At 38.1% G+C, this 24,723-nt stretch overlaps 1 protein-coding gene across 2 annotated transcripts in view; it reads left to right on the forward strand.

Annotated features, from left to right (window-relative positions):
* Window positions 1-24,723, forward strand: part of IQGAP2 (IQ motif containing GTPase activating protein 2) — a 183,238-nt gene that overhangs the window by 93,864 nt on the left and 64,651 nt on the right. For both annotated transcript variants that reach the window (XM_072992667.2, XM_072992668.2), the window contains exons 3-7: window positions 11,988-12,144; window positions 13,785-13,862; window positions 17,548-17,624; window positions 22,551-22,618; window positions 23,199-23,312. In XM_072992667.2, the coding sequence (XP_072848768.2) occupies window positions 11,988-12,144; window positions 13,785-13,862; window positions 17,548-17,624; window positions 22,551-22,618; window positions 23,199-23,312 (494 nt within the window). The remainder of the gene's footprint in view (window positions 1-11,987; window positions 12,145-13,784; window positions 13,863-17,547; window positions 17,625-22,550; window positions 22,619-23,198; window positions 23,313-24,723) is intronic.

The following is a 24,723-nucleotide window of genomic DNA, read 5'->3' on the forward strand; positions in this document are numbered from 1 at the left end:
TTACAAACTGGGTTTTAAACTAGATCGGTTACAGATATAACTGAATCCTATGAAAACATGGATTGGTGCTTTTATTTTGGCTTTGTAATAAATAATACTTAATTTCTCTAAATAATATTGATGATGGGGGCAGAATGTTTCATTTTAAAGTGAAAAATGTTTAATTTTACAGTATTGTGAAATTGCGGAATAAGCTGATGGCAGTATGAGGTTTTATACCCAGTGTGGTGTAGGGATTGACTGATGAACTAGGACTCTGGAGACCAGAGTTTGAATCCCCACTTGGCCATAGAAACTCACTGGGAGCATGGAACTGGCAAAACAACTCCTTAAATATTTCATTTATCTTAAAAATCCTATTAGGGTCATTATAGGTTGGCCCCAATTTGATGACACAAAATTAATATGAGGTTTATTCCCTACAGATCTATTAGTGTTTCTTTTTACTATTGGAGCTGGTCCATCAGCTACTGCATTTTACTCTGTCTGCCAGAATAGACCAAACAGGTCCTTAGCTACAAAGACTGAGCTGAAAGCAGATTTGATTATCAAGCACTCCATCAGCAAATGTGTTGGATGATATGAACATGTGTTGTTATTCAGAAAACATTGCCTCATTTTGAATAGGCTAAGATTACTCTCAGTGATGACAAAACATAGCCAAAATAGCATTATGATCTCCCATTCATTGCATGTGATCTGTCAAATCCTTATTGATGCAGTATGGTGCCACAACATCAGAACAGAATAGTGATAACACGCATTTCAGAAGAAAAACGGACACCCACATCCTGCAAGTATTTCAGAGACATAATCTGTGTCTCCATTGAAATGGGCAAATATTTCCTAATCTCTATTTTGTAATTGTTCCTCTCTCTTTAGCCCACTCAACTTGGGTAAATCAAGCAGTAACTGACAGTTTACACTGCAGTTTAACCCCTTGCAGCAAAAAATAAGAAAAACATTAGAGGACTAATGGTGAAAAATAGACAATACAAAATAAATGTATATGCAGACAACATGCTCCTTTTTTAAGAGGATCCATCACGAAGAACAGAACATTTGAAAGAAATATTACAGGAATATAGTCAGTATACAGGTTTAAAAATTAATTTCCAAAAATCTAAGATTTTATGCCTAAATAACCCTATTACAGAACAAAATGAAATTTAAAAAGCATTTCATTTAGAGTTATGCTATTCAAGTTTTAAATATTCAGGAATATGGGTAACAAAAAACATTAATCAATTAATTTACAGAAACTGTAAAAATCTGTTTAAATTGGCAAAAGAAAAAATGACGGTCAATTTGAACCTATCAATGTTGGGGAGAATTGCTCTAATTAAATCATATATATTACCATAATTTAAATCTCTATTGCAAAATATTCCAGTACAGCCAGATAAAAAAAAAAGTAGAACTATGGCAAGGAAAGTTAGAAAAATTCATTGCAGGAAAGGGAAAGAAGATAAGGTTTATAGTGTTAAATATAGACAGGGTCTAAAATGGGGATTAGGGATACCACAGCTCCAAAAATATTATGAAGCTCTACAAATAAATCAAATTATTAAATTTATACAAATCGAAGAGACTCACAAGAATCCTGCTTGGATGGAAATGAAAGGTGAAACGAAAATGGACATTGTAAATAGTATATTTCGTATAGTATATTTATACCACCAAAATAATTAGAAAAGGAAAGCAAATACAGAAACTTTTTATTTCTGAAACATTAAGAATATGGCAAAAACACAGTAAAACTTTGGCTCCGCCAATATCCCCCTTATGCCCTCTTTTGGATCACCCAAATTTTAAGTCTCAAGAGAAATATGCACAATTTAAGGAGTGGAAACAAGCTGGAACATATAGAATTATTGACTTATTTGACTCTCAGGAACCAATCACTATTAGCCAAACAGAAGAGAAAACAAATCAAATAAAAACCAATTGGTTAAATGAAACAAATAAGAAGTTTCGCAATTTACTTACAACAAAAACCTGGCTCTCTAAGATCATTAACCAAATTGGAACGATATTGTATCCAAAAAAGATAAAAATAAAAAGAGAAGTCTAACCTCACTAATATATAAAAGTACTGTATTATTGAGAAAGAATATGGAAAGGGCGGAGGAGCTAAAACAGTGTGGGAAACAAATTTAAATACAGTGGTGCCTTGCTTAACGGGTGGCCCATTTAATGACAAAATCGCATAGCGATGAAGATTTTGTGATCGCAAAAGTGATCACATTGTGATGCTTTAAATGGGCAAAAATCACTTTGCGATGATCGGTACCCTGTTTCGCTTACCGATCATCGCAAAGGGATGATTTTTAAAAAGCTGATTGGCGGTTCCAAAATGGCCACCGGGTTAAAAAAATCGCCGCCTGCTGTTTTTTGGGACGGATTCCTCGCTTACCGGGCAGCGAAAATGGCCACCCTATGGAGGATTTTCACTTAAAGGTGAGTCTTAAGCCCATAGGAACACATTGAATGGGTTTCAGTGCATTCCTATGTGCTTTTTTATATCGCATAGCGATGAAATCGCTTTGCAACGATTTATGCTGCACCGATTATCGTCGCTATTTGAGGCACCACTGTATTAATATACCGGAGGAAGCCTGGACAGGAATATGGAATAAATACTCATATAAATCTAAATCAGCAAATGTGAAAGAAATGGTTATGAAGGTAGTGCACCAGTGGCATTTATATCCTACAAAGTTACACAGAATGAATAAAGATATATCAGATAAATGCTGGAGGAACTGTGGAGAAAAAAGGAACCTTGGAACACATGTGGATTTCTAGCCCAAAAATAGAAGCATTCTGGTGCAAAGTAATTAGATGGATAGAGGCACTTACCAATCAAAAAATAGACATGAATGAAATATTATTACAGTGGTGCCCCGCATAGCGAAGTTAATCCATTCTGGATTAACCTTCGCTATGGGGAAACATCGCTATACGGATCAAAAAAACCCAATGCGTTCCAAATGGGCCCAAAACTCACCATTCTGCGATGTTTCCCCATGTTCCAGCGGCCATTTTGGGTGTTCTGGTGGCCATTTTGGGTGGTTCCGGCGGCCATTTTGGGTGGTTCCGGCGGCCATTTTGGGTGTTCCGGCCACCGCCAAACAGCTGTTCCCCCCTGCAGTGCGAAGAAACATCGGTATGCGATCGCATTAGCGATCGCAAAATCTGCATCGGTATGCGGATTCATCGTTAAACGGTGTGCTCGTAATGCGAGGCACCACTGTATTTTCAATAGTTACAGGGGCAAATGAGAAACTTTAAAATAAAGAATTAGTAGCAAATCTTATAGGCACAGCAAGATCCAAGATTGCTAGAAATTGGAAAAATGCCCAAGTTATCTCATTGCAGGCATTTACGAATAAGATATGGCATACAGTGTTGATGGAAAAAATGACAAATAAAATTAGATTATATAGAGGAGAAATAAGGCATAGTCAATTAACCAAAAGCTGGAACCCTTTATTAAAATATGTCAATAAAATAAATGACGAGACACGTAGTTTAGAAAACATTTTGGAGCATTTAAATTGTTGGTTGATATTCCTTTAAGGTGAAACGGGAAATGGTGTAAATGTGACTTTGTGAAATGTGGGGAATAGCAAGTGGTCAACAGTTAAATTACACAATAAGTAAGATGATAGATTACTATGTTAAGCCTTGAATTTATTACTTGCAACATGATGTATTGTCATGACTTAAAAATAAATTTTAAATGTTTTTTAAAAGTTTACATTTCAATTTATGTAGATTGGAAAATCTCTTAGTGATTTAATATTAGCTTCCTGGTTCCTCAGCTGCACCATTTACTTTGAGGCTTTAGGCAGTTCCAGAGATAATTAGCTTATCTTGGATTCTCACGTGGCCAGCTGCTAAAATTTCTTGCAAAACTGAAAATCTAGTTTTGGGACTCCAGAATAGATGTCGGTGGTTTCCGATATCCTGCCTCATAACAGAGTTTTATTTTGACATTATCATATCATAAATTAAAATTTGATGTTTTTGCTTTGCAACTGTACAGTACTAGCCTATGCATTTTATTTCAGTCTTATAATACCTTTCTTCTAGGATTTGAGACACAGGATCCAAAAACTGGTCCAAGGGCAGTTCTGTGTGGTTTGTAAACTTTAGTTAAGCTCTTAAATATCTCATCTTCCATTTGCGGAAAATGTGTTTTTAGCCTTTCTAGAGAGAGAGCTCAGTTTGAGAAGCAAAGTTATAAATGGGGGTATAAGGAAACAATCATGCCTCCAATTTAATGAACTAAATTGGAAGATGCTGACATGTGCCCCTAGTTCCCAATTTTTAAAAAAAAACTTTGCATTTTTTTTCTTAACTCTGGAGGCATGGGGTGGGGAGCAATTCCTCCACTCTTTGAGAACCCCTACCCCTAATTTTTGGCTATTAAAGCATGTGAGGGGATTTTTTCAGTTTACATACAATCTGTTACAGCAAACTTTATGCTAGACGAATACTGCATTTAAAAAAAACACACACACATGAGCTTCTTTGGCCTCATTCCTCCCTTCTAGCTCCACTTCATAGGGAGTGGATTTCCCAGGTTTCTGGAAAAATCTGAAAAACTAACTCTAGACCCTGCTGATGGTGTTCACCCATAATCCCACTAAAAAGTATAAATTTCACATATATTGAACAGAATTTCTAAAATACTGTACGTTAAATTTCTCAGCCTGCACTTACAAAGTTGGTGTTATATGATTTATCTGCAGCCATCTGGTTCCTCAGATTTTACATGGCCTTCCAATTCTGAACAAGTTTTTCACCTGTGCAGTCCATGAATAGATACAATAGATTTTGTTGATATTGGAGTATGGTGTGTTTGACTTCTGTACACTTTGGCCTGCAACTCCTATCCCACCTAACATGGTGTGTGAGAAAGGATTGTTGGAGGTGTAACCCCAAATACTGTATATGGGAAGTCAGATACCACCTCCTAGTTTGTATAAAGACATCACAGCTTTCTTCTAGTACACTCAAGTGAGTCACCTGCAGTGGGGAGATGTGAGGCAAGAATTGTAGGAGTCAGCATTGTGATTTCAGGCAATATCCCATTTCTCCTGTTCAGCTGCCATTGTTATTTCCTGAACACCATAGTCTTTCATATCAGAAGTGGTGAAATGGGCATTGTGGCCCAGTGCTAGGTCCTGCTCCTTATCTTTCTGAATGCTGATGTGCTTGCTGGCCGAAAGCAAACAGCCTGGAGGAAGCAGAATGTCAGTTGGATTGACTTGGGGGGGGGGGGTATCAATTACATTACCTTCCTTTCTGCAACAGCAGACATTCGTAAAAGAATCAAAATTGGGTGGCTGTATCAGGTCAAAAATTCATCTGGTGTAAGCAGTCTGTTTCCAAAAGTGATCAGCTAAAAGATGAATAGGGTAACACTTTTACTTGTCATGGCAGCTCATATTGTATCTGTATCAGCCTTCCCAAGCTTGATAAATTCTAACATTGTCTTGTTAGCACTGGCCCCAAGAATACCAAGTCTTATGCTATCATTCCTATCTATCCAGCAAAATGGCCAGTATCATGGGTTCCCAGAATTGTAGTATGGAACTCCTGGAGAGAGTTCTGGAGAATAAGTGTGTAAATGGCTGTATTCTCTGTGTGAGCTGGACATGAAACCTTATTTGTTTGTTTTATTTATTGACAGGCAGAACTTTCTGTGAGTGAAATTCAATTGTTAGTTGCTAATAAAGTACAGTGGTAAGTGACTAGACAACGACCTCGCAAAAGGATGAATCCGCATGACGATGAGGTTTTGCGATCGCTATAGCGATTCGCAAAACAGTGATTCCAATGGCTGATTTTCGCTGGATGATGTTTGGGTCCCTGCTTCACAAACCGATTTTTGCAAGACGACTATTTTGCCACTTATCAGCCTTTCACAAAATGGATGTTTTCAGGACCGATGCTTCACAGGGCAACCATTTTAACAGCTGATCGGCGCTTCGCGAAATGGCTTTCCTATGGGTGATCTTCACAGAACGACGATGATTTTCCCCCATTGGAACGCATTAAACGGGTTTCAGTGCATTCCAGTGGGGAAATGGCTTTTGCTAGATGATGTTTTCACTGAACAATGATTTCAGTGGAATGGATTATCGTTGTCATGCGGGGCACCACTGTAGAATGACTGAATCAGTGCAACCTTTGGAAGTTCTGATTCAATAGATCCCGTTCATTCCATGGATCTACTCTTGGAAGTTTTGGCTGAATTTACATGTTTAGTTTTTTTCCTACTTCATATGAAGTGCCATATTTGGGAAATTTGAGCATTTTTGGATTGCTATTCTCTCCATGTGGGTGCTATTGACCATGCTAATGCTATTTCTATGCAAGGGGGATGTCTATGCATGCCAGATCTCTGGATGTGCACTTGGATGTGCAGTAGAAATGTAGGTTGGGATTTGGCTGTAAATTTGAGCCCTGTATCTACTGCTTCATTCCAGCATGCTTAGAGGGGGAGCACCTATTCCTTCCTTTATCCAGTGATGTTTTATATATGTGAGCACAACACATCTGCAGAGGAAAATTCCTACTCATAATGCATGTGAGCAGTAATTTATTGTCTGCAGACACGTTCTCTGCATGGAGAAAATGATGGAGAGGGTAGGGGTTAGGTGCTCCTCCCTAAGGAGGTTGGAAAGGAATATAGTGCTTTGAAGGTTTGAGGCTGCTGGGTAGCTCAGCAAACTAGGTATCTCACTGTGGAGCCAGAGCCTGGGAGTAAATACCAGCGTCCCCTAGTTTTAGAAAACGAAACCACATTATACTGGGCAGGGTGGGTTGAATTAAAATCATGATTTAAATAAAACAAATTTGACTGTTTTTGATTATATAAATTTTAAAAAATCAGATTTCTTAAATTTACATCATGATTGAAATTTTTTAAAAAAAAAAAAATTTTATCCATGGGAAGCAAATTATCACAGATAAAACAGTTGATTGTAATAAGACAGATAAGGAGTTCCATCAGTAAGCAGCCTCAAAAGTACAGAAAGTACAAAAAAGGTCAAAATACCTAATGTTGAGGCAAGAAATTAAAACAATGTGGAAACAAGACCAAGTATGTTTAATGGCCCTGAATTGGTATGAGGAGTAAATAAATTGTTTTTTCGTAAATGGTTGGTGACGCCTAAGAATTACTCATATTTGGGATAGCATTCAAACTAATCTTCTGAAAATGAATTTGGAGAGTTGTCAGGGCGATAAATGCTGAAAATATAGTGAATGTGTTGCTCAATAAAGTTTTCTGGAAAGGCCCTGTACTATATTCAATGACGCATTCTTTCTGCTGAAATCACAGAGAAATTTTCTCCCTGGTATAGTTAAATACAGGCCTGTAGATGTGCAGTAATGTTGTAAGCGACAAACTTTTTATATTGGTTTTTAAAATACATACTGATAGGTTGTGATTCATCTTACTATTTTTTATTTGCAGGAAAGCGATATGCATAAATTTCAATATACAGCTCAAGTTACTGTACTGTGTATTCTTTGAAATAATGTAATTAAGCTTTTGATCATGCTGCCGTTTATTGTATCCTAACCTTGACAATTTCCAGCTTATTGTATCCTAACCTTGACACTTTTCAGTTTATTGTATCATAACCTTGATTATCTCCAGAAAGGATTTAAAGTGCTGTGTTGTGTCAGACCCCTCTCTAAAGGCTTTTTCGACAGTTTAGTTGTAGAGATCATAACTGTAGAGATCATTAGTTCTCAAACAGTAATTAGTTGCCTGTCCACTTCCAGTCTCAATTTAGAGTTCTGAATTTACCTAATACTCATAAATAGCTTGAAGCCTGTTTATGAAAAGATTTCCTTAGTAGTTTTAGACATGCAAAGCTGGGAGGGACCCTTTGGATCATGAAGTCCAGCCCCAGTCAAGGAGATACATTGGGGAATTGAACTCCCAATCTTGGCTCTGCAGCCAAATATCTAAACCCTTGAGCTATCCTGTACCTCAAGAGATGTTTCAGTTTTCTGGTTTTCATCAGATGCCATTCTCAAAAGTCTCACAACTGTCTGAGGTTAGAACAGACAGAACATGTGTAATGCTTCATGTATGGAATTTCTTCTCCAGAGTTGCTTTCTAAATATTTTGGAACTATTTGGATTCTTAATTTCTCCAGGGGCTCTGGAAAGTTGAAAACCTGATTTTAATAGTGTTATGATTCATCCTTGCTTATTGAATGGATATTGCTGTTTCTGTATTTGTTATCATTAAATGGCATATTCTGCTGCGTGTTTAATGTTATACTTCCGTGTGAGCTTTCACTGGAGAATCTCATAAATTTTCTCGTATAAATACAGATGTCAGACTCCAAAAATACAGCTGGAATGATTGCCAAAGTAGGGCTGTAAATGTCATCCAAAATGTATTTATTTATAGTGTATATTTAAGGTAAACTGGGCTCTGTGTACAAGAAGGTAAAGATAATTAGCAATTCATTGACTTGCTATAGGTGGATCGAGCAGCTACTTGAAAGAGGTCACCCGCAGTACAGGAATACAACACTTGTCATCTGAACCCACTTCTGTAAAAGGATTAGCTGTAAGGCTATTAGAAGCAAACAGAGAAAAATAGAGCTGTTTAGAATTCTGTGGATACAGTCTGTATACTTGCCTGTTGTATTTAACCTTAATGTGATGAGTTTTTTAAAAAATATTTCTGGATCACTGTAAAGACTGCATTTGATAGATTAAGTCCTCAATACTGCTATGAATGATTTTAGTAAAATCAGTGAAGAAGTTTGTGCTGCCACTTACAGACAGGCCCTGAAAGAAAAGTTATCTGTGGGGCAACCATCTTTATTACATTGAGGAAGGCATCAAATAGCAGACACAAGCTTTCAAGGAATCAAGTTCTTAGGGCATCCGGATAAGAGCTAGGAAGGTTACTTTTCTTGATGGCAACTCAGAATCCCCCAGCCATCATAGCCAGCACCAGGAGTTCCTGTCCAAAAAGGAAGTTCTAGTCTAAAAATGAAACTGTTCCCTCTCTGGTCTGGATATTTCTGTGTTTTTTAATGGACCTTGTTGAGACTTTTCCCCCTAATTTTCCACCTTTTCAATATTGCTTTTTAACATTATTGAAGAAAACTAAAGAGCTTGATGATTAAGTGATCAGTTGTTTTAATGTGATAGGGAATTGAGGGGTCCAGTTACTCTTAGAACTGAAAAAAAACCAGTGCCAAGGTGTGTATGCACTTGCACAAACACATGTACAAACACATCTAGGTGCAAACATATTTGTAATTGAGAGGTTCACCTAGTTCTATTTGAACACAATAGTGTCAAGTGTAGAATTCATTAACTAGAAGATAGGCTGTGTAGTTAGATGGTTCCTCTTCCTGGAAGTTAGGTATGCTACTTGTTCTGGATGGCTTTGCAATTCCTCTAAAGGAACAGTTGTATAGATTGGGAGTATTCATGGATTTGCTTCTGTTGCCGAAACCTGTGATGGGCTTGAAGTGCCAGAAGACCACCTTTGGCCAATGGACAGGCTACAACAATTCCTGGACACTGACAAGCTGGCCACAATAGTTCATACACTGATAATTTCCCATTAGGAGTGTTGTAGTGTACTCTACACAGGGTTGCCCTTGAAAATGATGTGGTTGCTGGAACATGTAATAGCTAGACTGCTGGCTAGAATGCCTTTTAAGATCCAGATGACACTATTTCTGTAATAATAGCACCAGTTACCAGGTAAGTTTCCTATGTGATTCTTAAGGTATTGATAGGGACTTTTAAAGTCCTGAATGGCTTAGCATCAGATTTGAGGGGATGCTTCTCTGCAAATATACCTGACTGATGCTTAAGATTTGCTGTTGGGGCTCCCTCAGCTGAGACAATTATGCGTCCCATAACTGAAAGTGGAACATTACGTGGAGACAGAAGGAAGGACTTGGTCAGATGTGGCATTCCAAAGGGAAGGCATCCTACAACCCAAATGCCACATCTGACAAAGTCCTTCCTTCTGTCTCCACGTAATGTTCCACTTTCAGTTATGGGACACATAATTGTCTCAGCTGAGGGAGCCCCAGCAGCAAATGTTAAGACAGTTTCCGTGGTCACGTGGCCAGCATGACTAGACATGGAATGCTGTTACCTTCCCACCGATGTGGTACCTATTTATCTACTTGCATTTTTACATGCTTTCGAATTGCTAGGTTGGCAGGAGCTGGGACAAGCGACGGGAACTCACTCCGTCACGTGGATTCGATCTTACAACTGCTGGTCTAACCTTGCAGCACAGAGTCTTCTGTGGTTTAACCTGCAGTGCCACCACGTCTATTGTATACAGTTCTTTTAATGTATGGTCACCCATCCTGCGAGCTGTTGATACAAGGGGAGTAGAAATACATACATAAATAAATGAATAATATATTCTGTATGACTTTCAGACCCCATTTAAAGATGGTGGTAATATTTCAAAGGCAGCATCTTTTTCCCAGAGAGTCCTCTTCTGTCCTGCCCTCTTTAAAATTTACTGCAATGGGCTCTGCAATATAAATGCATTGAAATGCAATTCTGTTGCTAGTCTATCTTTTGGCTTTTATTCAGACTTCTCCTAATACACCAGGTGGCAACTCCTGTTACGGCAGAAGGCTACATGTCAGATTAAGAGGTTTAAACTGTCAATATAATTAAAAGGTGCAGTTCTGGAATGTTTATGCCAACACTAGTTAAATGAGCAGCCTCGTGACACATCCATAAATGAATAGTACAGTCATGTTTCAAGAACTATTATCATGTCTGAAGCACATCATGGCCTTGCTCTGCCTTCTGTAAAATTCTGTTTGAAAAAGTAATATGGAATTTGAATGTTCACAGCTGCCAAAACACATACAATCTCTTCCTATATGGTTTTTCAAAGTAAGTAGAAGATGGACTGTTGTGTCTTTTGTATGTATATGTCTTCATATTAATAATTATGACTTAACTCCACTCTGGAGTATATCCAGTCATCAAGAATAAACATAGTGGGCTGAATTGGCAAAGAATAATTTTAGTGCAATGGTTTTTTGTAGGTGCTGATAAATCCTAACATCTGGTGTAGCACAGCTTATGGCAGAAGTTGTTCATGATAAAGATGTGTTACCTTGAAGCTTTCTGCATTGTTTTTTGGATATTATGTATCTTGGTGAAATGATTTTCATATATCATACAACAAGTTCACTAATAGAATTTAATCGGATAAAGTTTATTTCATGAATTACTGATGTGATAAACTTGCTTCTTCTGCAATAAAGAATTACCTGTGGCTGAAGAAAAGTTGACAGTGTACACAGGGACAAAAAAACTAGCTGCATTTTGGCCAGACATTAGGTTTTGATACATTTCAGTGACAACTTTGTTAAATCTGTGTTTTCTTGTTGAACTGCTTGTTTTTTCTGTGACCCATGGTGAGCAGTGTCCTCCCTGTACCATTGAAAGTCTCTTAGAGCTTTTCTATAAGCCTGGGATATAGCATTTTATCAAAGCTTTACCCCATCTGCCTGTGCTTAAACTCACTAAAGTTCGTTATTATGTCCAATTTAGGGCAACTCTGGTCTCTTTGAGCTCTTGTTTTTAAGCAAGCCAGGATAATAATCCAGTCTTCCGGTGGCCTGAGAAAGAGACGGCGAGAATGAGTCTACAATTTATTCCCATGATGCTAAACTATTCTATACAATTACAGCCCAATGTATTGGATTTGCTAAAGTGAAGATAAAGTTTTGGCTGATACAGTGTTACTTAGTGTGGTCAGTTACAACTGGAATAGACCCACAGAATCAGTGGGCATCTGGGGAGTCAACTTCTCAGTAAGCTTCATTGGTTCAGTGGGCCTATTCTTGTTATGACTTGCAATGCTAAGCAATAGGATTTCTGCCATTGTACCATATTAAAGTTCCTGTGGTTACAAAGACTTTATGTATTTGCAGATGGATGGAAGTCTGTCTTGGTGAAGAATTGCCACCTACTACTGAACTGGAAGAAGGATTAAGGAATGGTGTTTATCTTGCCAAATTAGCAAAGTTTTTTGCGCCAAAGTTGGTCTCTGATAAGAAAATCTATGATGTGGAACAGACGCGTTATAAGGTAAACCACCTACTGAAGCTATGCTTGCAATCAAAAGAGTCATTCAGTGGTTGCTATGCCAGTGATTGGTACTGCATAATAATACCATGTCAATGCGATAGGTTTGAGGTTGCTCTGGGCTGAATTTTGGAATATTACATTTGCCAAAAAAAAAAGAAAAAAGAAAAAAAATGAAAAACTCCCACAGGTAGCATTAGGAGCTGTAGTCCACAAAAGAAGCAGTATGATGGGAATCACAATAAGAAAGGCTTTGCCCCAAGTCACCGCCTATCTGGCTTCAATTGTTACAGGTTTCTTACGGGGCTGTGGTTTGCCAGGGCAGCTGATACTGCACAGAACATAAACAGGCTCCCTCTCATGTTTCTTACTTGGAATTGTAGGGGAAGACCTGCCCCAGTTCACTGGCTGGGGATTACAAAACAGAATACAGAGAGAATCTTAGTAACAAACCTGTAAAATGTTACTACATTTGAAAGCAGGAGAAGCTCTCTCTCTCTCTCTCTCTCTCACACACACACACACACACACACACACACACACACACACACCTCTCTCTCTCTCTCTCTCTCTCTCTCTCTCACTCACACACACACACACACACACACACACACACACACACACACACACACACACAGAGAGAGAGAGAGAGAGAGAGAGAGAGAGAGAGAGAGAGAGAGAGAACGCCATACATGTGGGCAGCCGGTTTGTTTACTTCCCGTTTCAAATGAAGCCCTGCCCACCCCCACGCACACAGAGCAAAGCTCCCGTGCAGTGGAACAGAAAATTAGAGGGAACATTGGTGTACAGTGCTTCTTCCTGAATAATCAAAGCAGTTTCTCTTTTACACTTCTAAGTGGAATTTTTAAAGTACTGACTGAATAGAAAACAGGAATGCATAATAAAAACAGTTACTGGAAACAGCTACAACAAGGACCATTTTTCCCTGTTAGGCTGTTTAGATTATGTTATTAGGACATGTACGTATATTGATTATTCGTCTGCCTGACCTCCCATGAATACAAACTGGATCTGCTCTCATGCTCAAACATGGCACCATTTCCACATTCCACCTTCTCTCTCTTCCCTTTCAGTTTCAAGCTGTGCTTTTCAATCAAGCATATATGTACTACATTTTAAACCTGGTTTTGGGTCCAGAAACATTATGAAAAGCCAAAGACACCCCAGAGAGGATCTTTTGCCACTACTCCTGTACAAGTTCATAAATAAACACAGTGACCAGAATAGAGAGTGACTTTTGGAAGGAATGAGACTCTTCTACACATGGAGATTCTTCATGTGACCCAGAATGCAGGGCAATCAGCATTCTGAACCAGATGGAGAGGCTGCAAGCCTAAGGGAGGCTTTTCTCCCTGAATAGTTGCAGTTGCAGCGACAGTGTGGAGCAGAGCTAGTATGCACTGCTTCTTACATGCATATTTCACCTATCTGCAGACTGCCAAATAGAATTTGAGTAAGTGCTTTTCTTGGTTGAGCGGTCAGTTGTCATGTTTAATTCTTTCTATACTGTCTTTTCTTATTTAGATAATGTTCAAAATGGGAGGTTTAATAATCTGAATGTCACTTGTGGAGTCACTGAAAAATAACTGAGCAATGCTGTCTATTTATCTTCCCCCACTTAGCGATCAGGTCTTCATTTCCGACACACAGATAATACAGTACAGTGGCTGCGGGCAATGGAGTCCATTGGATTACCAAAAGTAAGTATTTGGATCGCGAATTTTGTCATATGCGAGTTTAGAATGCTTATTAAATGAGGAGAGAGTCCAGAAGGAAGTGACCAAGACGTTGTTTCCTTAATACAGTGGGGTCTTGACTTGAGAACTTAATCCATATTGGAAGGTGGTTCTCAAGTCAAAAAGTCTGTAGGTCAAGTCTCCATTGACCTACAGTGCATTGAAAACCGATTAATCCCATAACAGGCCGTTTTTGTTCCATTTTGGTTTTTTTCTGGTCTGTAAGTCAATTCTCAGGCTGCAAGTCAAACCTAAATTTTGCGGCCAGAGAAGTCTGTAACTCAAAAAGTCTGTAAGTCAAGCCGTCTGTAAGTCAAGGGTCCACTGTAGTAAGTCAGACCCCTAATCTGTCTTTCTCAATTATGTCCGCAGTAACTTAACAATGGCTGTCTAGAATTTCAGATGAGAGGCTTCCTTTGTCCGAGCTCAAGATACTGGGATTGTGAACTGGGATCTTTTCGAAGCAAAACATTTGCTGTGGTACTGGGCTCCACCTCTTCATCAAGTGTGCAGGAAACCTAGAATCCACCCTGTTTGAATTACTAACACACACCGAAGGTGGGGATGGAGGTTGAGGGGGGGAAGAGATCTGAAGGAGATGGAATTCATGTTCTGCCCCTTTCTTGCCAAGGCAGCTGGTAGTATGGAGAAAACGAGCAGGCTGCCATACTTTTCAGCTGGCTCCGATCTGTGGCATTAGATTATGCAGCTCACATGTGCCTAGAAGATCTGACACAGGGACTAGGAACAACAGGAGAAGCCAGAACTTCTCAAGCACAAGCTTAACAAGCAAGCTCACGGAGCTGGTGGTAGAAACATCAATCTGGTTGTCTCATTTAAGAAGCTTGATTTCCCTTCTTTCAACTTTGTACCCACCCCCCACCCCACCCTGTTTTTGGATTTTGAAAAATGTTTGGGCAGAGCTTGATGAAGTTACTTTTTAATTATATGCTAGCTGGGTGTTTCTGGGAGAGGTAGGCCCAAAAAGTAATTCCTGTTCAGCAACCAAGTATCGTGCCCTCATGTCATGTGATGGACTTACTTTTTCAACCGACTCACCTCCTTTTGCTTTTATATATTTTTCCATAAAGACTTCCTAGCAGTGTTTAATACCAGAACTGAGAAAAGTTTTTTGAATGACAGCTTCTGAAATCCCCTTCCAATTACCTTTCTGATTGGGGATACTGGGAATTGTAGTCTGAAAATTAAATTTTGAGAACTCTTTTGAACACTAGTGTTTAATTGTCAACTGTAGTTATTTTTTTCTCCTTTATAAGGACAATTTCTCAAGCAGGCTGTTTCATTTCTGTAATAGTTTACAGCTCTCCCCCCTCACTTGCACAAAAATTCTATATTGATCTTTTTTTAACTGAATAGTAAGAAGTATAAAGTCTTCTTGGATTTTTATCTTAGTGGTTGGTGCTCATTGTCTTAGCAGTAAAACAAATGAAGAGGTGGGCTAGATTTGTCTTGATGGAGAATGGACACCATTTAATTCAACAAGACAGAGTAAATGGTTGCAATTTTAAGTCGGCCTTGCTGGTTGAGATTAGTGGGAGTTAAAATCCAAGCATGTTGAAAATCTAAGGTTGAGAACCACTGTTTTTCTGCATCTGACAGACAGTAGGATGCACCCAATCTTGTCCACCAGTTCACTGCTGCGCACTCACTCACTCACTGTTGTGCTGGTACTTGTGTCTTGCCAGCTCAGCTAAATGAGGTGACCTGACATTGTCAGCAATAGTACAGTATTTCATCAGGTGGGCAAACCAAGTCATGTACCTTGCCAATGTATTGTGGAATGTTTAGCATGAGCTAAATCAGTGGTTCCCAACCTTACATTTTCAACATGGTATTTTTGGACTGCAATTCCCAGGAACCCCAGCTAGCACAGCTGGTCATGAAGGCTTATGAGAATTGTAGTCCAAGAACATCTGGGTTACCCAAGATTTGGAATTACTGAGCTAAACCGCCCAGAGTAGACCTTTAATCTAGATGGGTGGGGTATAAATCTAATAAAACAAACAAACAAACAAACAAACAAATAATTCCTGTGTCTTTACCCAACGTACTTGCTTAGTCAAAAGGTAGGGTTTTTTTTCCACTGCTACAGTGATTTTCAAATAGAACAAACTTTTTCAAGGAGAAGTGAATCTTAATGACCTGGGAAATGTAGTGAGCATTGTTTCTCTTTGTGAAGGGCCATGACTTGGTGATAAATATGTCTTTCCTAGTTTGTACAAACACATCTACACAGTTTCTTAAATAAAAAGATATGGATGGGTGCACTTAGTGCAGAGCTTGAAAAGGTTAGTGTCTTGAAGTAGAAGTCTAAGGAAGTGCCTGCCATCATGCTGGAAGTCTTGGTTCAAAAATCTAGTCTCTCTACACTCTTAACTGAGAGGCATTATTGGATTTGCATAAGGATACCCCTACCATTAGACAAGGAAGTGGCCAGCACAGGGAGTGGATAGTCCTGAACATTTCCTTGAACCTTTAGGCTCCTTTCTTTCTTTACTGAGACACATTCCAGTGATAGCTGTGCTTGTTTGTTGCTGACTTGGACTGGCTGCTTGCCTCACCTAGTGCCATTCTTCTAACATCATCATAGAGGATATCATTGGGAAAGGCACCTAACCAAGCAAGTGATATTGTAATCAGTGCATTCTAAAAATATGGGGCAAATAAAAACAACACCAATCAAACTGGATATGTCCAAATTTGTAATGAACCTTTCAAGTGATTGTTGGCAGGATGCATGCAATGATAACTTCCATATTTATATATAATCATATAATCAATCATACATGCGCACTAAGGTAAAACTGATACATAGATAGGAGTAGGTTTAACAGTTTACAGTATATTATCTACAGGTGTGCGGACTTGTGTTTTTGGACTGTGGTTCCCATAATTCCCCAGGCAACTAAGTTGCTTGAGGAATTCTAAGAGTTATAGTCCAGAATCACAAAGCTTGCATGCATCTAGCATTATTTAGACACACTGACTGGAATATTACTGGTGTTCATGCAAGGTCTGCAGAACTTGCTGCAACTCATAGTAGTTAATTGACAAGATATATGTTTGTGTTTTTTAAATATCTACTTTTCAATATCTACTTTTTATTTTTAAAAAGTTGACGGTGAATGCTTACTTGATTATAGCTGTTAAATGTTTTATAAGTTAAGTGCATGGCCAAGCCAAGACACACCATAGCACCTCATCATGTAGCTACAATTACAGTTAGCTAAAGTCATGCAAACTTTAAGTGAACATCACTAGGATTCTGGCCACTAAATCAAATTCTGGTTAATTTAGGTTGCAGTCCTATAGTCACTTACTTGAAAGTTGGTTTTATTTAATTAAGTTTACTTCTGAGTCTGCATGCCTATGGTTGAGATTGCAGTATATATTGTTATATATATACAGTTGGAAAACTGCTGGATTCAGAATTTTCTGAAAAACTTGCACCATTGGTGACTTAGCGAACAATTGCAGCTGGGTAAACATATCAACATGTTGTCCAAATCAACATTCACCCAGTGTACTGTCAGCACTACACTCTCATTAAATAACCATGTTAGAATATTGTAAAACAATAGATTATTGAAGTAGCCATTGATGGTATGTTTTTTCTCTCCTGCTTTAGATATTCTACCCGGAGACTACAGATGTATATGATAGGAAGAACATACCTCGGATGATATATTGCATTCATGCACTAAGGTGAGACTAAGAATGTTAACTTAAATCTGGCTTCTTTTCAATATCTACTTTGTATTTTAAAAAAGTTGACAGTGAACACTTACTTGATTATAGCTGTTAATGTTTTATAAGATGAATTGAGGCATAAAGAAGAAATGATACACTCATATCAGAAGTAAACTTTTTAAGACTGAATTAAATGCTGTATGCTGGTCTCTATGAAGGTACAGTACTTGTATTTCATTGAAAACTATTTTCAAGTCTCAGATTTGAAACATAGTACCAGAACATAGAAATAGTGCTTATCTGAGAACAGAAAAGATCACACTTCTGAACTATGGCTATACTTTTTTTCCCATTGCTAAGATAAAGCTTGGATATTGCTATATTGACTATTCATTTACCGAAGTCCTGTTTTAATGTTATGCAACTCTGTACATCCGCTGTAGTTTCAATGAGGCACTAAAGCATACTTCTCTATCTGTTGTTGTTATGTGCTGTCAAGTTGCATTCAACTTATGGCAACCCAAAGGGTTATGTCATTAACAGCACTACTCAGATCCTTCAAATTAAATTCAGTGGCTTCCTTCATTCAGTCATTCCATCTCATGGTACATCTTTTTCCTTTCCTAGCGAGTCTTGTTTTGTCATGATATACTCAAAGTATGATAGCCTCAATTTAGTGGGAACTGTGGCTAAAACCTGCTTATTTGTTGTTCTTGTGGATTATGGTGTCTAATGTTTTCCTCCAACATCACATTTTGAATAATTTTTTCCTGTTCAGCTTTCACATAACTCTTTTAAAGTGATTGGTAGCATTTCATGATCCACATAATTCAAAAGACTTTGCTCTAATATACAAAGCATAGACTGATTGTCTTCTGAAATTCTTTGGTATATTTTGGTAGGAAACATATATTTGCAGTATGATCTTTAATTGGTTGTTGTAGGTTTTTCGGACTCTTTGGCCATGTTCTGAAGGTTGTTCTTCTTAACGTTTCGCCAGTCTCTGTGGCCGGCATCTTCAGAAGACACACATCAATCACAGTGACAGATAATCTCTCCTCCTTATCACAGTAATACACCCACAACAAAAACACACTGATCACCATAACCACCCATCTCCTGAAAAAGACAAAAGCTGATCCCACAGCTATAAATACTCAACTCCCAAACAGACTGCACCAGAGCACAGAGTGCTACTTCTGTCCTCTGAAGGTGCCGTCCACAGAGACTGGCAAAACGTTAGGAAGAACAACCTTCAGAACACAGCCAAAGAGACCGAAAAACCCACAACAATCATTAGATCCCGGCCAGCTGTGAAAGCCTTCACGAATACATTGATCTTTAATCTTCTTCCTTTTCTTAATACAGCTTAGACATCTGACATTTCTCACTCCATATATGTTAAAAATGTTTGATGCAAAATCTTGACCATCACTTTGCTTACAAGGAAAATCAATGAAATCAAAATGGTCCTTTGGCATCTCCTTTCCCTAGTACTTCCTCAGCCCTCCCCATAGACACCTATGAGCAGGATACCACTGTCTTCCAAATCTGTTCTTCTTGCCTGTTGTGGAAATACAGTACAGTATTACATGTACAAATTGCTAGAGCATAATGCTGCTCTTGAACTGTGAATAGGAATTAATTGGTATTCATATTGGACATCTGATGCTACTGTTTTAATCACTACAGTGTGTAATAAGAAGGATTTAGGAGACAAAATGTAACTCTTGTCCTTTCTGATAGCATGACTTACAAGGTTAGGAAGATCATTGGGATAACAATTATATTCAATTTTCCTACGTCTTGTTGTTTATGCATTCAAAATCTGTGGAATTTTGAGTCTGTGAAGCCACAGGGTAAAGCAGCCATGAAAGGGCGGCATGCTCGCCCCCTTTGATCCTGATAATTGATACCAAGGATTTTTAATTTTCTAAATCATTTCAAAGTTCCTTGCTGAATGAAATGGTTCATTCAGCTTTTTATACTCTTTATGTAAAGTACATAAAGACATACTTTCTTTCAACATCCAGGTTCTTTCTAATATGTCTTTTTGCCATATTGTTGATCCACAATTAAATTTAATCTGAAATCTCATTACTGTACTGAAATGTCTAAATTGTAGAAGATGTTGATCTTGCCTATACTGATATGTCCATATGTTAAAACCTCAGCATAACTATGGGTGTGCTTAAGAAGCTTATTAACTTAATAATGTTATTAACAATCCACATTGGTAACTCTTCATATTTGAAATAGAAGAAAGCATCATAAATGGGCATTTGCAGTTGTATCAGTAATGAGCTGGCATTCCAATGCCCTCTAGTGGTAAACAATATTCTTTCAAAATTCTGTACTGTACCATTCTTTCTAGGCAGCGGGGATCATGTTTCCTATGGAAATAATAGTGCTGATCTTGAAATTATCAACCTATAAATATGCAATGTATCAGTGGCTAATTGAGTCAGCAGTGCCACATTGAAAGCATTTCCTAGGCAATATCTTATTCCTAGGAAGCAGTAACAAAATCTTGGGAAAATGTCTAATAATTGAAAGCATAGGTAAGTTGATTTTTTTTATATGCAGAAATTTTAGATATTTAAATATAACATATTTCAGGCCCAAATTTTAGATATTTAAATATAACATTACATTTCAGGCCCTAAAAGACTTCCAAGTTCTTTCAGAATCTAAAGTGTGGTGTTGCTTTTAAACATTTAAAATGACACATTGGTCCTTTAAAAAAAGTCTAAATCACATGTTAGGAAAAGTTAAGTGCAATGAAGACTTGGTGTTAGAAGCTGCCAAATGTTGGTATATTTATCAAAAACAGCATATGCTTGTGCTGAAATTCATTCTTTCTAGCTGCTCTTGAAACATCGTCCTAGGAAATCCTATGTTTCTGGAAGGCTCATCTTTCCTTATCAGAACAAGTCTGAGTTGGAAGAGCAGCTATATAAGGAATGAGAACAAATTCTTATGTGTAGGATTTGTGTCACTGGAAATGAAGGCTGAGATCATCCATACTGTAGGGTCACTGTAATTCTTGATTAAAATGCATGAATGTGAAACCTAGACATTGAAGAAAGCTGTAAGGGGGGAAGATGATTGATTTGAAATGTGGTGTTGGAGGAGAGCTTTCATGGATTCCATGGTCTTCCAGAAAGACAAACTACCTTATTTTTCCATGTATAAAAATAACACTTTTTACTTAAATAATTAGACAAAAAAATTGAGGGTCATATTATACACGGAAGGCAGGAGCTTTCCCTTCCTTTTGTGAAGCCATAGGGTAAAGCAGCCATGAAAGGGTGGCATGCTCACACCCTTTTGATCCTGAACCCCTTTCATGGCTGCTAAAGGATCAAAGGGGTGTGAGCGTGCCGCCCTTTCACGGCTGTGTTACCCACTTCCTAAGCCTTGTGGGGCTTAGGAAGTGGGTAATGCTGCCATGATAGGGCAGCAGGATTGCACCCCTTTGATCCTTTAGCAGCCACGAAAGGGCTTCAGGATCAAAGGCGTGCGAGTGTGCCACCCTTTCGTGGCTGTGTTACCCATTTTCTAAGTCCCACGGGGCTTAGGAAGTGGGTAACGCAGCTGTGAAAGGGCGGCAGGATCGCACCCCTTTGATCCTGAAGAAGCTATGAAAGGGCTTCAAGATCAAAGGGGTGCGAGTGTGCAAATTTTCTAATTTGGGGGTTAGAAAAGGGGGGTTGTCTTATACATTAGGTCGTCTTATAAACAGAAAAATACGGTAAGTGGTTCCTTGAAAATGACTATACTGAGACTATCATACTTTTGAGCATTTCATGATAAGACTCACATGGGAAAGGCAATAGTGCTAGGAAGAGTGGAAGGCAGAAAAGAAGACGACCTAACATGAAACAGGTTGACTCACCAAAAAAACCCGACAGTGTTTCATCTACAAAATCTGAGCAGGATTTTAATAGGAACTTTTGGAAATCATTAATTGATAGGGTTGCTATAAGTCAGGGCAACATCTTACCCTTTTTAAAATGTGCTTCTTCCACATGAATTCTTCTGGCCCCCTTTTCCTTGTTTCCTATTCTTCCTGGCATCTTGAAACTCAATTATGTTCAGCATGTGAGCTTTTTTTTTTGGAATAGTTATCTTAATTCTTGCCATCTCTGCGTTGCATCATCCTAATCCAACTTTTATGGTGTTGAACTGCTCTTAGTAGAAATCCTTTCTCTTCTTTAGCTCCAAAACATACTCTTCTTGTTGTTGATGATGGTTTTTAGATATGTTTGAGCCACTTTCATTCTCACTTTTAGCAACAACTTTTGATTAGTCTCTTGTGTAATCTTAATAAATTCCCTGAGTCCTCAACAGTTGTTAATTTCACATGGCAGGAAGACTTGAATAAAGACGTGAATTTGTTTAGCTATTGTCCATATGGCTTCACTGTACATTTTGGAACAGTATTAATACAGGTTTTCCAAGCAACATGAAATGAAATCAGGGTTTCTCAAGGTGTTCTCGGGACTTTTATCTCCAATTCCCAAAAGCACTTTATTATTTCATGGTAGGTTGAATAATCTTGAAAGGCTGAAACATATCATATCACTTTTGTATAAAGATCAAATACTATATATACTTATTATTGGGAAACAGAATCAAAGTAAATTCTTATCATTATAAGTTCTTTTGATTACCACTCAGATATTTTGTGTAACATAAGGCATGCAAAAATCAGAAGAAACCTAATTTTTAAACCTCTTTTCAGAAAAAAAATAGGCTGTACTTATTTCAGGAGAGTAGTTGTGTATGCCTAATAAAACTAGTAAAGAATCCTTTGGTACCTTAAAGTCCAGTGAATAAATTGCAGAAGAAATGTTGATACGGAACGATCTACTTCATCTCATGCTGGTCCATTTAACATTTTGTAATGTAACACATCTTTTCCCTTTTTCCTTATAGCTTATATTTGTTTAAATTAGGAATAGCTCCTCAGATCCAGGATTTGCTGGGGAAAGTAGACTTCACAGGTACTTTTCACATTTGTTTGCTAATATTTGCTAGTAATAGGGAGCCCTATGTTATTGAAGTACTCAGTGCAGAAATCCTGTCTGTTTTGGTATTATGTGAAGTTACATCAGCAGAAGCGTGCCAGACATTAAATCCAGGCAACCAGCATTGTGCAGTTAGATTGTGCAGAAGCCATTTATTGTACTGCAAGCTTGCAGAAGTGCTTTGGAACTATAACTTCCACTCTGCTGCACTTTTCCCTAATACTGCTGCTCCATAATAGGATTTCAGCCTGTGTATATGTGGCAGATTTTTTCCACTCCCCCATATTGATGTGCTGAAGTAGGTGTAAAGTGTAAAGAATGTGCTTTGCTTTATTAAATCACACTACGGAGCTCTATGGGTTTCAGTGTTTTTTTTAAAACAGGAGGAGAAAACCAAAGAAACTGGAGGCATAACAATATTAAGGCCTACAGGCTTCCTTCTCCTCCAGACACATATACAACTGTTTTGTAGATGCTTTTATTGTGTAATAAATCTTAATCAGCTTTGTTCATGTAACTCTCCCTCCCTTCTCTCTCCCACACTACTTTTAATTAGAGGAAGAAATTAGTAATATGCGGAAGGAACTGGAGAAGTATGGTATACAGATGCCATCTTTTAGTAAAATTGGAGGCATCTTAGCCAGTGAACTTTCAGTGGATGAAGCTGCATGTAAGTTCACCTGATTGGTATAGTAGGAAAAAAAAACTGTCTAAAATGTGTTTTAAATCTTGTTTAATTACAGATATCACCTGAAAACAGATTTGTGCTGTCTTTTTTTTTTATCCTGTGGTCTAAAATATCCTAGAATCTAAAGGTGTGAGTTGCCTCACTCAGATACATGGACTTTCTGCAAATACATAGAAACAGCAGACCAACATTCACTTCTACGCATTTCTACAGACTACATCTAGTTCATAGAAACTGATGTTTTAAAATTTTAGGCATTTGAGAAACTGTTTTTTACTGACTACACATGTAAGGCAAAGGTAAAGGTTCCCCTTGACATTTAGTCCAGTTGTGTCTGACTCTAGGGCGCTGTGCTCATCCCCGTCTCCAAGCCATAGAGCCAGCATTTGTCCATGGACAGTTTCTGTAGTCATGTGGCCAGCGCAACTAGACCTGGAACACCGTGACCTTCACACTGTGGTGGTACCTATTTATTGACTCACATTTTTACATGCTTTCGAACGGCTAGGTTGGCAGGAGCTGAGACAAGTGACGGGAGCTCACTCCGTTACGTGGATTCGATCTTACAACTGCTGGTCTTCTGATGTTGCAGCATAGAGGCTTCTGCAGTTTAACTTCAAGCGCTACCATGTCCCATGGTACATGTACACATGTACAATTCTGTAAATTACAAGTTTTATTTTACAATATTTTCCAGTTTTACCTGAATATATACTGCACTCGTCTTTGAAGTATATACTTTGAAAAAATGGAAAATAATGTACAGGACATATGCATGAATTTCCACGCAGGGAGAGAAAGTCTGTACTGAAATGGAAGCGAAGAAGTAAGGCAGAATTCTTTAGGGTACTGGCTTATTTTATCATGCAAATGTTTTATGTTTTATTGGACAGAGGTTTAAAAAACCTGCACTGAATATTTATAGGTTGTTAGAAAAATTGACACAAAAAAGTTAAACATTTGAATTTTCTTAACAATAGTAAACATTTTAAGGTCACAATTCTGTAGGAATTATGCAGCATAAAGGGTCAATTGCACAACTGGCTATCTTTCCTGTTATTCCACGTCCACCAGTCGGGAAAACAGTTGTGTAGCCAGTGGCACAATAGATGCAAGCAAGAAAAGAAAACAATCTTTAAAAAAATCCTTTATTGTTTATTTCCCTGACATACCCAGTTGTTTTAATAGAATTTTAGCATGCACGTTATTCTTCTGTATGGTACTTTTGGGTGTAGAAAACACGTAACATGCATTAAGTGGTTGAAAGCTGTTCAGTCACTTTGTTAGGTGTCTTCTACTAATATGGCAGAAGGCCAAGACCAAAAGTGCATAGTCGATAGAGAAAGAATCTGAGCTGTGTGCTTCATGGCACAGTTTCTGTTTCACCATATTA

The sequence above is a fragment of the Pogona vitticeps genome, chromosome 2 (genome assembly GCF_051106095.1).
Source record: "Pogona vitticeps strain Pit_001003342236 chromosome 2, PviZW2.1, whole genome shotgun sequence".
NCBI classification, from domain to species: Eukaryota; Metazoa; Chordata; class Lepidosauria; order Squamata; family Agamidae; genus Pogona; species Pogona vitticeps.